The 13,930-nt window shown below is 35.7% G+C and overlaps 1 protein-coding gene across 4 annotated transcripts in view; it reads right to left on the bottom strand.

The window, feature by feature from the left end:
- focad (focadhesin) overlaps positions 1 to 13,930 on the bottom strand; it is a 146,424-nt gene that overhangs the window by 100,702 nt on the left and 31,792 nt on the right. The window contains exons 1-2 of one of the 4 annotated variants that reach the window (NM_001374673.1): positions 5,401 to 5,555; positions 4,968 to 5,036 (exon numbers count right to left, since the gene is read on the bottom strand). In NM_001374673.1, the coding sequence (NP_001361602.1) occupies positions 4,968 to 5,036; positions 5,401 to 5,439 (108 nt within the window). In that variant the 5' untranslated portion in view covers positions 5,440 to 5,555. 4 annotated transcript variants of the gene reach the window in all.

Raw genomic sequence — 13,930 nt, 5'->3', positions numbered from 1 at the left:
GAATTGTCGCAACTTTTGCATAGCCATTCCGACTTTCACGAATTGTCGCGACTTTTTCGTATTGAGCGCTTGAAAAATTCGCGACAAGTCGCAAAATACCGATCATTACGAAAAAAACGCATTCGGGCGCTTATCGGACGTTCGTGGATTAGTAAATGTGCCCCTAAGTATGCCTATAGGTGAAAGGAATTAATTCAAAAATCAGTCAAATTTATGGCACACAAGTTTTGATCCCAGTTAAAGTGGACCTGTCACCCAGACATAAAAATCTGTATAATAAAAGTCCTTTTCAAATTAAACATGAAACCCAAAATAATTTTTTTATTACCACAGCCATACCCATTATAAAAGCATTTTAAAATCCCAGCTGTCAATCATATAATGCCTGCCCCACCTCTATGCCTTAGGCATAGAGGTGTGGCAGACAGTTACTTTCACTTTCAATTCAGAACTTCTTAGATGATGCTGCTGCTCTCCTCACATTCCCCCTCCCTCCTCACCATGTAATTGTGTAACCAGTGCATGGGCATGGGCATCGGCATCAGGTCCCCCATACTGGCACAGAAACAAGATATTGGCAGGATGCAATGCCTGCTTTGATAACAGTGTCCACAAAATGGCACCTGCCTGCTTGCTGCAATTGTGACTTCCAAGGCTGAAGAAAATAAGATTCAAATAATTTATATAGTGTAATTAAAGTTTATTTTGCTTGCCAAACACAATAGAAAACAATTTGAAATTATTTTTTAAGGTGACAGGTCCGCTTTAAGGAGTAACAATACATGTAAATTCAATTGCTAACCACATTCTCTTACCCTTTATTACAGTAGGTGTTAAGGCTAGCCCCCAGTCAGCAACTGCAAACACATACTGCAATCTATTGCTTAATGTACAATAGCCCTTGTATCAATAAATGCAAGTGGGTGAAAAACACTGGATATTAAAATTCTTCTCACCTCTGCAAAATGGCAGATTTTTGTTTAATAAAAAAACAAGATAAATCCTGTCAGAACTTATTCTACCTTTATTGTAAAATTGCCATCTATACAAAGAAGCTGTAAACAAATCAGAAACATTTTTGTGAAAAAAGGAAAATCAAAAATAATACATAAGGCTGATGCCACACATAGCGTATGGAGTGTATTTTCGGCAAGCGAATGAATGAAATATACTCGGGTGCAGGCACATGTAGCCGATATCCGCCGAAGATATGAAGTTTCACGTTTTTTGACAGATATCGGCTACTTGTGCCTGCACCCAAACCTATTTAATTCATTCATTCGGGTGCAGGCACATGTAGGAGCATATGGCGATATTTTCAGCAAGCGTTTTTCCACTTGTCCAAAATACACGCCATACACTATGGGGCAGATTTATCAAAATGTGAGTTCAGAAATGAATACATAAAAACTCACCCACGTTCTATTCATTCCTATAGGATTTTAAGAAGTGTATTTATCAATGGGTGAAAGTTAGAACTCACCATTTCATAAATAAACTTCTAAAATCCCCATAGGAATGAATAGAACGTGGGTGAGTTTTTATGTATTCAGTTCTGAACTCACATTTTGATAAATCTGCCCCTATGTGTGGCATCAGCCTAAACCTAAATTAAGCAAGTGGCTGCATTCAGAATCAACCAATCACATTGAAATTAGTATACACATGACATGAATTAAAGTGGCTCTGACAGAGCTCAGATAAAGTTCCTGTAAGATTATTCCTCATACTCCAAATATCATGACCCACAAATAAATTTCAAAACATGAAAGTGATTTTATCATTGAAAGCTATCAATCAGGACAGGGGTACAAAAAAAGTCTCCAAATCATTAAAAATTTCATGGAGCATGGTGAAGACAGACATCAACGAGTAGTGAGAGTATGGCTCAACAGCGACTGCACCAAGATTAATGATGTCACTCCAAGACTGATAAGAAGACAGACATCAACAAACAAAGAAAATATGGCTCAACAGTCACTGTACAAAGATCTGGATGTCTCTCCAAGATTGATAAGAGGACAAGGTGAAAACTGGTCACGGAGACCACCAGCAACATTAAAGGAGCTGCAGGATTTCTTGGCAAAGTACTGGTTGTTCCCTACATCTGACAATAATCATTCATGTCTGGGTTGCGAAGTAAGGTAGCAAGACAAAAGTCTTTACTCACAAACCCAAACTTCACAAAAAAGTATTCCCAGTCTCACACAACCATATGGAAAAATGTACTATGGTATGATGAGACCATTCTGCCATAATTCCATATAGTATGTTTGGCGCAAAAATAACACAGCACATCATCACAAGAACACCATACCCATGGTGAAACATGGGGGAGGCAGCATCATGCTTTGGGACTGCTTTTCATCAGCTTGAACTGGTGCTTTAGTCAAGGTGAATGGAATCATGAATAGCTCCAAGTATCAGTTTTTTGTCACAAAACCTTCAAGCATCTGCTAGGAAGCTAAAGATAAAGAGGATCTTCACCTTTCAGCATGACACAACCCAAAGCATACATCTAAATCAACAAAGAAATGGCTTCACTATAAGAGGATCAATGTTCTGGAACGGCCCAGCCAGAGCCCAAACCTTTATCCGATTGAAAATCTGTGAGGTGACTGGAAGAGAGCTGTGCACAGGAGATGCCCTTGCAATTTCACAGATCTGGAAAATGTTTACAAGTCCAGATGTGCCAAACTGATACCCAAATAGGGCTGTAATAAAATAAAAAGGTGCTTCAAACAAGGTTTTGCTATGATTTCTTTTTTTTTTTCCTTTTTATCACTAAACTGTTTCTTTTTGACTTCTTTGTATATTTTATAGAAAAAAAAAACCTACCATTTTGCAGGGGTGAGTAGGCTTTATATATCCTGTATAGAGCAGAAGTGAGGGCGATGAATGACAATATCAATATTTGTGTTTAAGATTCAATAAACATATGTACAAGTTTTAACAGGTTTAAAACGACAGGTGCTACTTGGAATGTTTCGGTGAACACTTCTTATGAATTTCCCTTTTTTCCTAATTTCACTTTTTTTGTTAAAGTTTCAGAGATACTTCATATTTTTCTCTCATGAAAGGTATACAGTACGGTGTACATTACAGACATTACAAGAATATACAAGCCTCCAGATTAATAAATGCATTATAATAATAATAACTGAACTTTTGAATGGATCCCACAATACATAGGATAGAATAGTTTCTTATGATGAGTTTTGCCACCTAAAACACTGAGATTGTCTGTGTGAAATATATTGATGGTGGGCTGAATACTAACATTTTTGGTAACAAGCTAGAGTCATCAAACCTGGAAAAAACATGAAAAACAAGCCAGTTGCATGAATGTAACATATCAGAAAAGAAGCAGGTCAGGAATGTACAGTTAGGCTCCAAATATGGCACACAAAGGAGAGAGAATACAGGCACCCCAATACTGATTAATTCCAATCTTTTAAAAGACTGTACTAGGGTGCATTACATTATTGGTATGTATGTATAACTTTATTTATAAGGTGCCACAAGGGTACGCAGCGCTGTACAATTTTACAAAATACAAAATTACACACAGGGAGCACAAGTGATATAATAAATAAATACAATAAATATATATAAATGCACAGGGAATAAGTGCCATGTGGTATGAGACACAGTAGGAAGGAGGTCCCTGCTCCGTAGATTGATCCACTTTAATGCTTTTAATGAAGGCGTTACACATTCAACAGACAGCAACCAGCTGTTAGATTTTGTTATTTAAATTGCAGTAACTGAAGTGAAAGTGCACAAAGGGTCAAAGCATTAGCAAAGCATTGAGGCTCTCACTGGCATATATTTGTCCAGTGCCAATCTGCCTTCGAAGTGTGCTAGCTAGGTGACCCTCATATTTAGAGACCAACAAAGTTTAGAAATTATGACTTCAGGCAAGTCTGCTCTGACTCTGCTGTGAAATCTTCTGCCACTTTTGAAGTAGAGAATATTTTTTTTTTTGCAAAGTGGGGAAATCTATGTAGGGGATCAGAGAACTCCTTCCCCTGTTTCTCTATCGTCCCGCCCGGCTACAGACTTGAGAGAAAGGCGCGCCTATGTTTGGAGCCAAAAATAAGGGGTGGGCCCAGCAGCTTATAAAGGGAGCCCCTGTTTGTTTTGAGTTGAGACTGAGAGACCATCCAGTAAGCAGTGACAGTGTGAAGGATTTGAGTGCCTGTAAAGAGAGATCTGCTACCTGCCTTACCACCTGCATATCCCCAGTGACTAATCCATCTGAGGAAAAGGTATTAACAGTCTGTGTGTGTCCCCTGTGTGAGGACAGGTGTTTCTTGTGTGCCTGCTACGTGGGAGCAACAGCCTATTCCAAAGGCAGAGGTACTTTGGGGCAGGTAAAGCTACCTGAGGAAACTGAAAGTGCTCTGGGGAAGGGACTTTGCCAGGACTGAACTGGGAAAGGGTATTTCCTCCAGGAGGGGAGTGGGGAACTGTGTCCTCAGACAGACTGAGCCAGTAGTGGCTAAAACCACACAGGTTTCCAAAGCAGAGTTTAATACTGTTTGCATGTTATAATTATATTACCTTTACACCCAGTTATATAAAGTTGATATTTGCTGCAAACTGTGTGTGATTATTTCCCAGTGGAAATCCCCTTGAGGTGGCTCCTCAGTGTCCACTAGGTGGGGGCCCTGCGCTAAAATCCCAGTTCCCAGTACCTTTTATCTGCAAAAGGGGACCAAATTTCCTGTTTAAGCAAGTATACAGCCCAAAATAAGAGAGTGTGCCAAGAAAGGGTTACAAGTACAATGCAGCATTTCAGCTTTTGATCTACTAAGTGAGAAGTGGGAGGACTGTGCCATATTTATATATTGATGATGTGCTCCTGAAGGGAATGCCACAGTTTTGGCAAACTTGTGATCAATTGTCTTGTCTCCATATACTATATACAGAGACGCATGCCATAGGGTTTTCAAGAAACATACCTGTGTCTGAATTAATGAGTTTGGAAATTCTAATCTCTTCTTGAGATCTTCTGACATCTTGGGGAAACACTGCAATAACAAAATGATTATGAAACAATAGCAAGACAGAAATGAAAAATGTGCAAACACCAAAAATCACAGCATTACAGAAAGAAGGTTTCTTTCTAGTACAGTAATAATCTTGTCCCGTGGACCCGCCCTTGATCTGATGAGAAATAGTCCATAATGTCTCAGGCCATGTCAAAGCAACAGCACAGCGCTCCACGTATGGGTTCTGCTCCAATAAGGCCAAGCCGATTCCTTATTCCACAGGTATTAAAGGAAAATGAAAGTCAAATTTTACTAACCACACTATTCAATAGTACTAGTGTTGTTAAGTAAAAACGCCATATTTCTGGCTTGCCTAATTAAATATTTACAGAGATACACTTACTGCATGCTGCACACTAGTTTCAGTGAATGGCGTGGCCATCTTTGAAAAGGAATGCCCACTTCCTTTGCCTCAACGTCTGTACTGAGCATGTGCAGAATTCCCTCCCCCCTGAGCCTAGGCACGCTCCCGAGCTTGCTCTTTTCTTATTATCAAGCAGAGCCGCTCCCACACAGCTCGGTCACCGCCCATCTCTTCCTCTCTGCTATGTTACTATTGCACAGTAAGTGATTGGCTCTCCATACACACGTGCCTACTGATATTCTCCCACAAGCAATGCCTTACTCTTCCACTACAGCATTGGCACGCCAGATCTATTCATTTCTAAACTATATATTAGATATTAGCACTGTCATGAACCAATATGACTGTTTTATCATCTACATCCATGGTGTTTTATAATGTACTCACATACACGTGTAAAGTATCCACTCACAACTATGTTCTCTCCACATGTACTCAGTATAAAGGGCAAGTTAATGCAATCATTTTAACAGTTTGATTTGTTTTAAACTTAATACCATCTTAACCATTTTACACTGTTTAAAGGGCAAGTTAATGACATTTTTTACACTGTTTAAAGGGCAAGTTAATGCAATTTTTTACACTGTTTAAAGGGCAAGTTAATGAAATTTTTAAACCGTTTAAAGGGCAAGTTAATGACATTTTTACACTGTTTAAAGGGCAAGTTAATGCAATTTTTACACTGTTTAAAGGGCAAGTTAATTACATTTTTTACACTGTTTAAAGGGCAAGTTAATGCAATTTTTACACCGTTTAAAGGGCAAGTTAATGACATTTTTTACACTGTTTAAAGGGCAAGTTAATGCAATTTTTACACCATTTAAAGGGCAAGTTAATGACATTTTTACACTGTTTAAAGGGCAAGTTAATGCAATTTTTACACTGTTTAAAGGGCAAGTTAATTACATTTTTTACACTGTTTAAAGGACAAGTTAATGACATTTTTTACACTGTTTAAAGGGCAAGTTAATGCAATTTTTACACTGTTTAAAGGGCAAGTTAATTACATTTTTTACACTGTTTAAAGGACAAGTTAATGACATTTTTTACACTGTTTAAAGGGCAAGTTAATGCAATTTTTACACCGTTTAAAGGGCAAGTTAATGCAATTTTTTACACTGTTTAAAGGGCAAGTTAATGAAATTTTTAAACCGTTTAAAGGGCAAGTTAATTACATTTTTTTACACTGTTTAAAGGGCAAGTTAATGCAATTTTTACACCGTTTAAAGGGCAAGTTAATGACATTTTTTTACACTGTTTAAAGGGCAAGTTAATGAAATTTTTTACACTGTTTAAAGGGCAAGTTAATGCAATTTTTACACCGTTTAAAGGGCAAGTTAATGACATTTTTTACACTGTTTAAAGGGCAAGTTAATGAAATTTTTTACACTGTTTAAAGGGCAAGTTAATGCAATTTTTACACCATTTAATGGGCAAGTTAATGACATTTTTTACACTGTTTAAAGGGCAAGTTAATGCAATTTTTACACTGTTTAAAGGGCAAGTTAATGACATTTTTACACCGTTTAAAGGGCAAGTTAATGACATTTTTTACACTGTTTAAAGGGCAAGTTAATGAAATTTTTTACACTGTTTAAAGGGCAAGTTAATGCAATTTTTACACCATTTAATGGGCAAGTTAATGACATTTTTTACACTGTTTAAAGGGCAAGTTAATGCAATTTTTACACTGTTTAAAGGGCAAGTTAATGACATTTTTACACTGTTTAAAGGGCAAGTTAATGACTTTTTTACACCTTTTTTAAAATGCAAGTTAATGCAAGTTTTACCTTTTTAAAGGGCAAGTTAATGCAATTTTTACACTGTTTAAAGGGCAAGTTAATGACATTTTTTACACCATTTAAAGGGCAAGTTAATGCAATTTTTACACCGTTTAAAGGGCAAGTTAATGCAATTTTTACACCGTTTAAAGGGCAAGTTAATGACATTTTTTTACACTGTTTAAAGGGCAAGTTAATGCAATTTTTACACCGTTTAAAGGGCAAGTTAATGACATTTTTTACTCCGTTTAAAGGGCAAGTTAATGCAATTTTTACCTTTTTTAAAGGGCAAGTTAATGCAATTTTTACACTGTTTAAAGGGCAAGTTAATGCAATTTTTACACCGTTTAAAGGGCAAGTTAATGACATTTTTTACACTGTTTAAAGGGCAAGTTAATGCAATTTTTACCTTTTTTAAAGGGCAAGTTAATGCAATTTTTACACCGTTTAAAGGGCAAGTTAATGACATTTTTACACCGTTTAAAGGGCAAGTTAATGCAATTTTTACCTTTTTTAAAGGGCAAGTTAATGCAATTTTTACACTGTTTAAAGGGCAAGTTAATGACATTTTTTACACTGTTTAAAGGGCAAGTTAATGACATTTTTTACACTGTTTAAAGGGCAAGTTAATGACATTTTTACACTGTTTAAAGGGCAAGTTAATGACATTTTTTACACTGTTTAAAGGGCAAGTTAATGACATTTTTTACACTGTTTAAAGGGCAAGTTAATGACATTTTTTACACTGTTTAAAGGGCAAGTTAATGACATTTTTTACACCTTTTTAAAGGGCAAGTTAATGACATTTTTTACACCATTTAAAGGGCAAGTTAATGACATTTTTACACTGTTTAAAGGGCATGTTAATGCAATTTTTTACACCGTTTAAAGGGCAAGTTAATGACATTTTTTACACCTTTTTAAAGGGCAATTTAATGCAATTTTTACACCGTTTAAAGGGCAAGTTAATGCAATTTTTACACTGTTTAAAGGGCAAGTTAATGCAATTTTTACACCATTTAAAGGGCAAGTTAATGACATTTTTTACACTGTTTAAAGGGCAAGTTAATGCAATTTTTACACCGTTTAAAGGGCAAGTTAATTACATTTTTTACACTGTTTAAAGGGCAAGTTAATGAAATTTTTAAACCGTTTAAAGGGCAAGTTAATTACATTTTTTTACACTGTTTAAAGGGCAAGTTAATGCAATTTTTACACCGTTTAAAGGGCAAGTTAATGACATTTTTACACTGTTTAAAGGGCAAGTTAATGCAATTTTTACACTGTTTAAAGGGCAAGTTAATTACATTTTTTACACTGTTTAAAGGGCAAGTTAATGCAATTTTTACACTGTTTAAAGGGCAAGTTAATACATTTTTTACACTGTTTAAAGGGCAAGTTAATGCAATTTTTACACTGTCTAAAGGGCACGTTAATGCAATTTTTTACACTGTTTAAAGGGCAAGTTAATGCAATTTTTTTACACCTTTTTAAAGGGCAAGTTAATGCAATTTTTTACACCTTTTTAAAGGGCAAGTTAATGCAATTTTTTACACCTTTTTAAAGGGCAAGCTAATGCAATTTTTACACCATTTAAAGGGCAAGTTAATGAAATTTTTACACCGTTTAAAGGGCAAGTTAATGAAATTTTTACACCGTTTAAAGGGCAAGTTAATGAAATTTTTTACACTGTTTAAAGGGCAAGTTAATTCAATTTTTACACCGTTTAAAGGGCAAGTTAATGAAATTTTTTACACTGTTTAAAGGGCAAGTTAATGCATTTTTTACACCTTTTTAAAGGGCAAATTAATTCCATCTAATTTTTTTAATATAGAAATTATACAAATTATTTTTCAAGAGAGCACTAATCTGATACACTTACACATTTAGCCCTAAACACACTAATTGTTTTTAATATCTAATTAGTTACTGATAATCTTTCTACAGTTTCCATTACATTTTAAGTCAAAATGTCTCGGCATGAAACTTCATCATCATCTGAATCATCTGATAATGAAAGTGTAAGTATATCATACAATCTAATTTCTGATAACCATGTTATTTTTTAAAATAAAATCTACTAACCTATTTTTTTTTTTTTTCTTTTCAAGCTTACTGTTGTTCTTGAAGAACTACGTCGAAGGCATGACACTGGGAACCCTAAAGAATGTTTTGCCATTAATCCAGAGCAGGGCACAAAAAGGAAATTGCCTTCCAAGACACAGGCAATGGAAAATACTACAGAAGACTCTTCTGACTCTAATGATGAATTTCAAGAAGATCCTAAAAGAATTGGAAACACTGAATGGTGTAAGTGTGGGAAGTGTATCCCAATGACTACGGCCATAGAAAGTCTGTGTTGCCACAAAGTTCCTCTTATATTAAACCAGATACCTGAGGAATCATCTTGTGTCACCGAAAACCTCGAAAATCAAACTGAGTGTGTGAATCGTGGGAGGGCCGAATGGAATTACCGAATGTCAAGTTTTAAAATGAAGAAATTTCCACCCTTGGCAATATATACAGGCCTGGATTTGTGGAAAGGCCACAAAGGCCCGGGCCTAGGGCGGCAAAAATTGGGGGGCGGCATGGCGCCCCAAAATTTTAAAGTTTATTGCGCATACGGAGCAATGGGGACCTCTCCCCCACTGCTCCGTATGCAATTGAAAAGGGCCGCGCATGCGCGGGGGGAGGTTCGCCGTTCGCGCATGCACAGGGGAGCGCGACAGAGAGGGGGCGGCCTTGGGGCGCCCGGCCAACAAATCCGGCCCTGAATATATATGAGGTAAGTGTCAATACAATCGAAAAAATAGCTGCTTTATGAATATAGATATAATGTGTAATCTAATAATTTTATTCTTCTTTAGAGCTTTACGGAAGATTGCCTATCGAGCATTTACAGTGTGGATATACACATTTTTGGGGCTGCGCAACCGAAAAGTAATTCCATCGTGTGTAGTGCGTGATATTTGGGAAAAATTCCCAGATCCAAAAGGCAAATATCTTGGATTTAAGAAAGCTCATGATTATTTTGCTGAGGACATGGCACTTGAGGCAGATTTGTAAATTTTTTTTGGTGTTTGATAAAAAGAAAAAATGTACCTTATGTTTACATTTAAAAATTTTTTATTGTCACTGTTCAAATTTCAAAAAGTTATTATTTTTATTGAGTATTTTATTTGTTATTGTAATTTATTTAGCTATTTTTTATTATTCATAATAAACATTCTATTTAATATTTTGACATTTAAAAATAAAGTTTATTTTCAAATATTTATATTTGTCTTCATTTTTATTACTATATATGTTATCAGTTATACTAAGAGAATGTAATATCAATTGTACATGGATCATGGCCTTATTCAAAAATAACACAATTTTTTGGTTTTATTGAAAAGCCTATAAAGTATGAATAGAAACAGATAAGGATATGTAAAACTTCAATATAACAATTTCCATAAAAAATATCAACATACAAAATTTTTATTAGCCCAATAAAAAAATTTTTTGGCCCTGAAGAAAATTCAACATCGACATTAGCTATAAAGATGTAATAATTGAATGTTGGTTCAGTAGATATTTTCCATTATTGACTAGGTTTCACCAAATCGTGACAAATGTTTTGCTATAACTAGGCTCTTTTCTGGTCATTCAACAGTAGCTATATTTTTCGGCATTTCACGGGCAGTTGAAGACCAATCATGTTGTAATTCCCCAGTCAAAATCTTTAAACAGTCTTGGAGTATTTCAAATAAATGATCATCAACAACTCCTTCGAAAATTGGTTTCGCAACCCAGTCCTTTTTCTGTTTTGGGAAGACTATTTTGAAGCGTTTCTGTCCAAATGGGAATGTAGACTTTGCAGGACACTTGACAGAAGCCTGTTTTCTGTTGACATTGCGGTTGTGTGATAATGCCGCTAGGGTGGTACGAGCTATCATAGAGTCCTTTCGAAATGACAATCTTTTTGGTTTGTACCGCAATACCTTACTATGAAAGTTCTCCAAATCACCAGTGTGACAGAATTTTTCGACATGTGATAAATCTTTCAGAAACCTATTATCATTAATTATTTCAGCAAGGACTGAATGTGCTGGGTGATTGGCATCAATCCAACAAGCTTCTTTCTTTTGCTCAGGTGTTAAGCGCCGGTGCTGACATTTGTTATAGTTTTTTAGTGCTCTGAAGGAATGCTTGTTTGCCACATGGTACAAAACTGACTTCCATTTATCAAGTAGAAGATCTACGTTTTGATTGCAGGTTTGTGCACTCCACCATAGATGATTTGTTATGGCACTAATCCAGCGGGCGATATCTTTACATTTTCTTGTTTTGCTAGCAGCAAGAAGCTTCTTGTGTAAACTCTTGCACAAGTGCCACACATCGAATTGGTGATCAATTTTTTTATATTTTGTTGCCATTAATTTCCGTATGGAGCAGTGTCGATCTGTTGCAACAATTTTAACTTTTACTTTTTCCTTTATAACTAGATTATGTAGACATTTATCCAAAGCTTCACACTCCATTTCTCCAGAAGTTTTTCCAAACCCAAGCTGTTCAATCTTGAAGTCAATGATTTTCTTTGATATTACATCCATCATGGTATATGTACAAAATTTAGCAGAATGACCAGGGCTATCAAATTGGCCATCACCTGCCAATGCCATTGGTTTTTTCAACAAATTTTTTCTCAAGTCATCCTTTTCCTTTTTCCATTGATGATCAATTGCAGGGAAGACATAGTTTCTCTGATATTTATAAAAGGTTGTATGTGATATAAATGGGATATTCAACAACTTAAACATATCATACATTTTTTGATAAGTTGCTCCAGTAAGGATCACAAAGCCAGTAATTTCTAGATTTCCTATAGAAGTTTTACCAAAGGTGGGCTGTGAGTTCCATAGCAGTGAATTATGACCATCTAAACATGTTGGCCGCACACTCAACATACTGCCATCCAAATTTTTTTTTACCTCAACTATTGGAGCCTGGCAAGGTGGGTCAATTTTGTGTTGGCAGCGCACTAGATCATCCAGTTTATCTTCATAAATAATAAATTTTCTTTTGGATTTTATTACTTCAGGTACAACTGTCTGTTTCTCCTCGGTATTATTGTCAGTACTATTTCCACCGGTTGATAGTTCTTGAATATCAAATGTAGAATCTTTTGGTTCTAAAACCGATGGAGAAGACTGAACAAATGATTCTAATAAGCTGCCAGAGGTTTCTCCTCTAATAGGTGAAATTAAGGACTCCATTGGTGCTGATGTTGAATGAATTGTTGATTGCAGATCACTTATTTTGCTGGTTGGTTTGGATGGAGTTGAAAAAAACACAGGATATAGGTGATCTTGTTGAATTTGATGAACATCAGCCTGGATGAATTCTTCTCCACTTTGAGAACCCATTTCCATAGTAATTATTCTTTTTGTTTGTGTAGAGCAGTTTTGACATGTAGTGCATGTCATGGTTGAAGTATTGGCCATATTCACTTTAGCATCAGTCTGTGTTCCAACAGTAGCAAGATGCGAAATTACTCTTACAGTTATCGAAGAAGTTGATGGCTGTTCATCGTCAACTCTTCTTCGTTTAGCAGAAGCTACTATTGGCACAGAGGGGGGGACTGTGATCACAGTTGTAACTGGAACATTTACAATATCAAAAATTGTTGGTACTGCATTTGGTTTTAAAATTATTCGTGATCCGCTTAGCATGTAGGAATCCTCAGTAAAATGTTTAGAACACATTCTGAAGTTTGCAGTTTTCCATCCTTCTAATATTCTTTGGCTAAGTTGTTCAAGGTCTTCTGAGTGCTGGCCTGTTTGCATCAGCCAGTTTCTAATCCTTTCAATATTTTTTGGAAAGGGATGTAAAACAACATCCGGGTTGTTTTTGGCCACTCCTGTGTGGACATCCATTAACAATACACTTAGGCATTATGATAAATTATAACTGAAAAAAAGGAAATTGAAAGTTATGTAATAAAATGTATGTAATAATGTTATGATACTACAGCTGTCAAGTAAAAAAAGTAAAAAAAAACAAGTAATCATAGTGCAAGGATAAGAAAGTCACAAATAGTCTATGAAACACCAACTACAAAAATGCTATTTAGGACACTGTATTGATAAAGTTGATCTCATTTACTAGTGAGATAAATATTGGGCTATTGTGGTGATACATTGAGAAGGAGAAAGAAAAGCATTAGCCTCAACAGTAAAAGCTAGAATGCTATATGTAATGTGCAGAAAGGTTTCCCATACTTGTGTAATGCCCATCTGTTTTTTTTAGATAGCAGCTGACATTATAGCTTTGTCCCAATAGTATTATAGTAATAATATGGCTGCTGGCACAGGTTCACGGGGCAATAATATGGCTGGACTTACAAGGATTTACAGAACTTACAAACAAGGATAGTATGTAAAATAAGTATAGTGACTAACCAGAAAAATTGATTGTGTTGCCTAACAATAGGACAGCCAGGGCTTATTAGCATCACTACAGTAAAATTAATAGGATTAATTCTTAATGAAATGACAAAGGGACTTTGATTAAATTACTCCATGATGTCTGGGAACAAGGATAGTATGTAAAATAAGTATATCTATGAAGATTTTCATTCATCCAGGTCATGGTATATCTAGTATAAATAAATCTAAAGCAACTGGACTTGTTAAGTAATCATTGAAGACGTTTCACTACTCATCCGAGCAGCTTCTTCAGTT

This window comes from Xenopus tropicalis, chromosome 1 (genome assembly GCF_000004195.4).
Source record: "Xenopus tropicalis strain Nigerian chromosome 1, UCB_Xtro_10.0, whole genome shotgun sequence".
In the NCBI taxonomy this organism is placed as follows: Eukaryota; Metazoa; Chordata; class Amphibia; order Anura; family Pipidae; genus Xenopus; species Xenopus tropicalis.
This window is presented reverse-complemented; position numbering and strand designations above follow the sequence as displayed.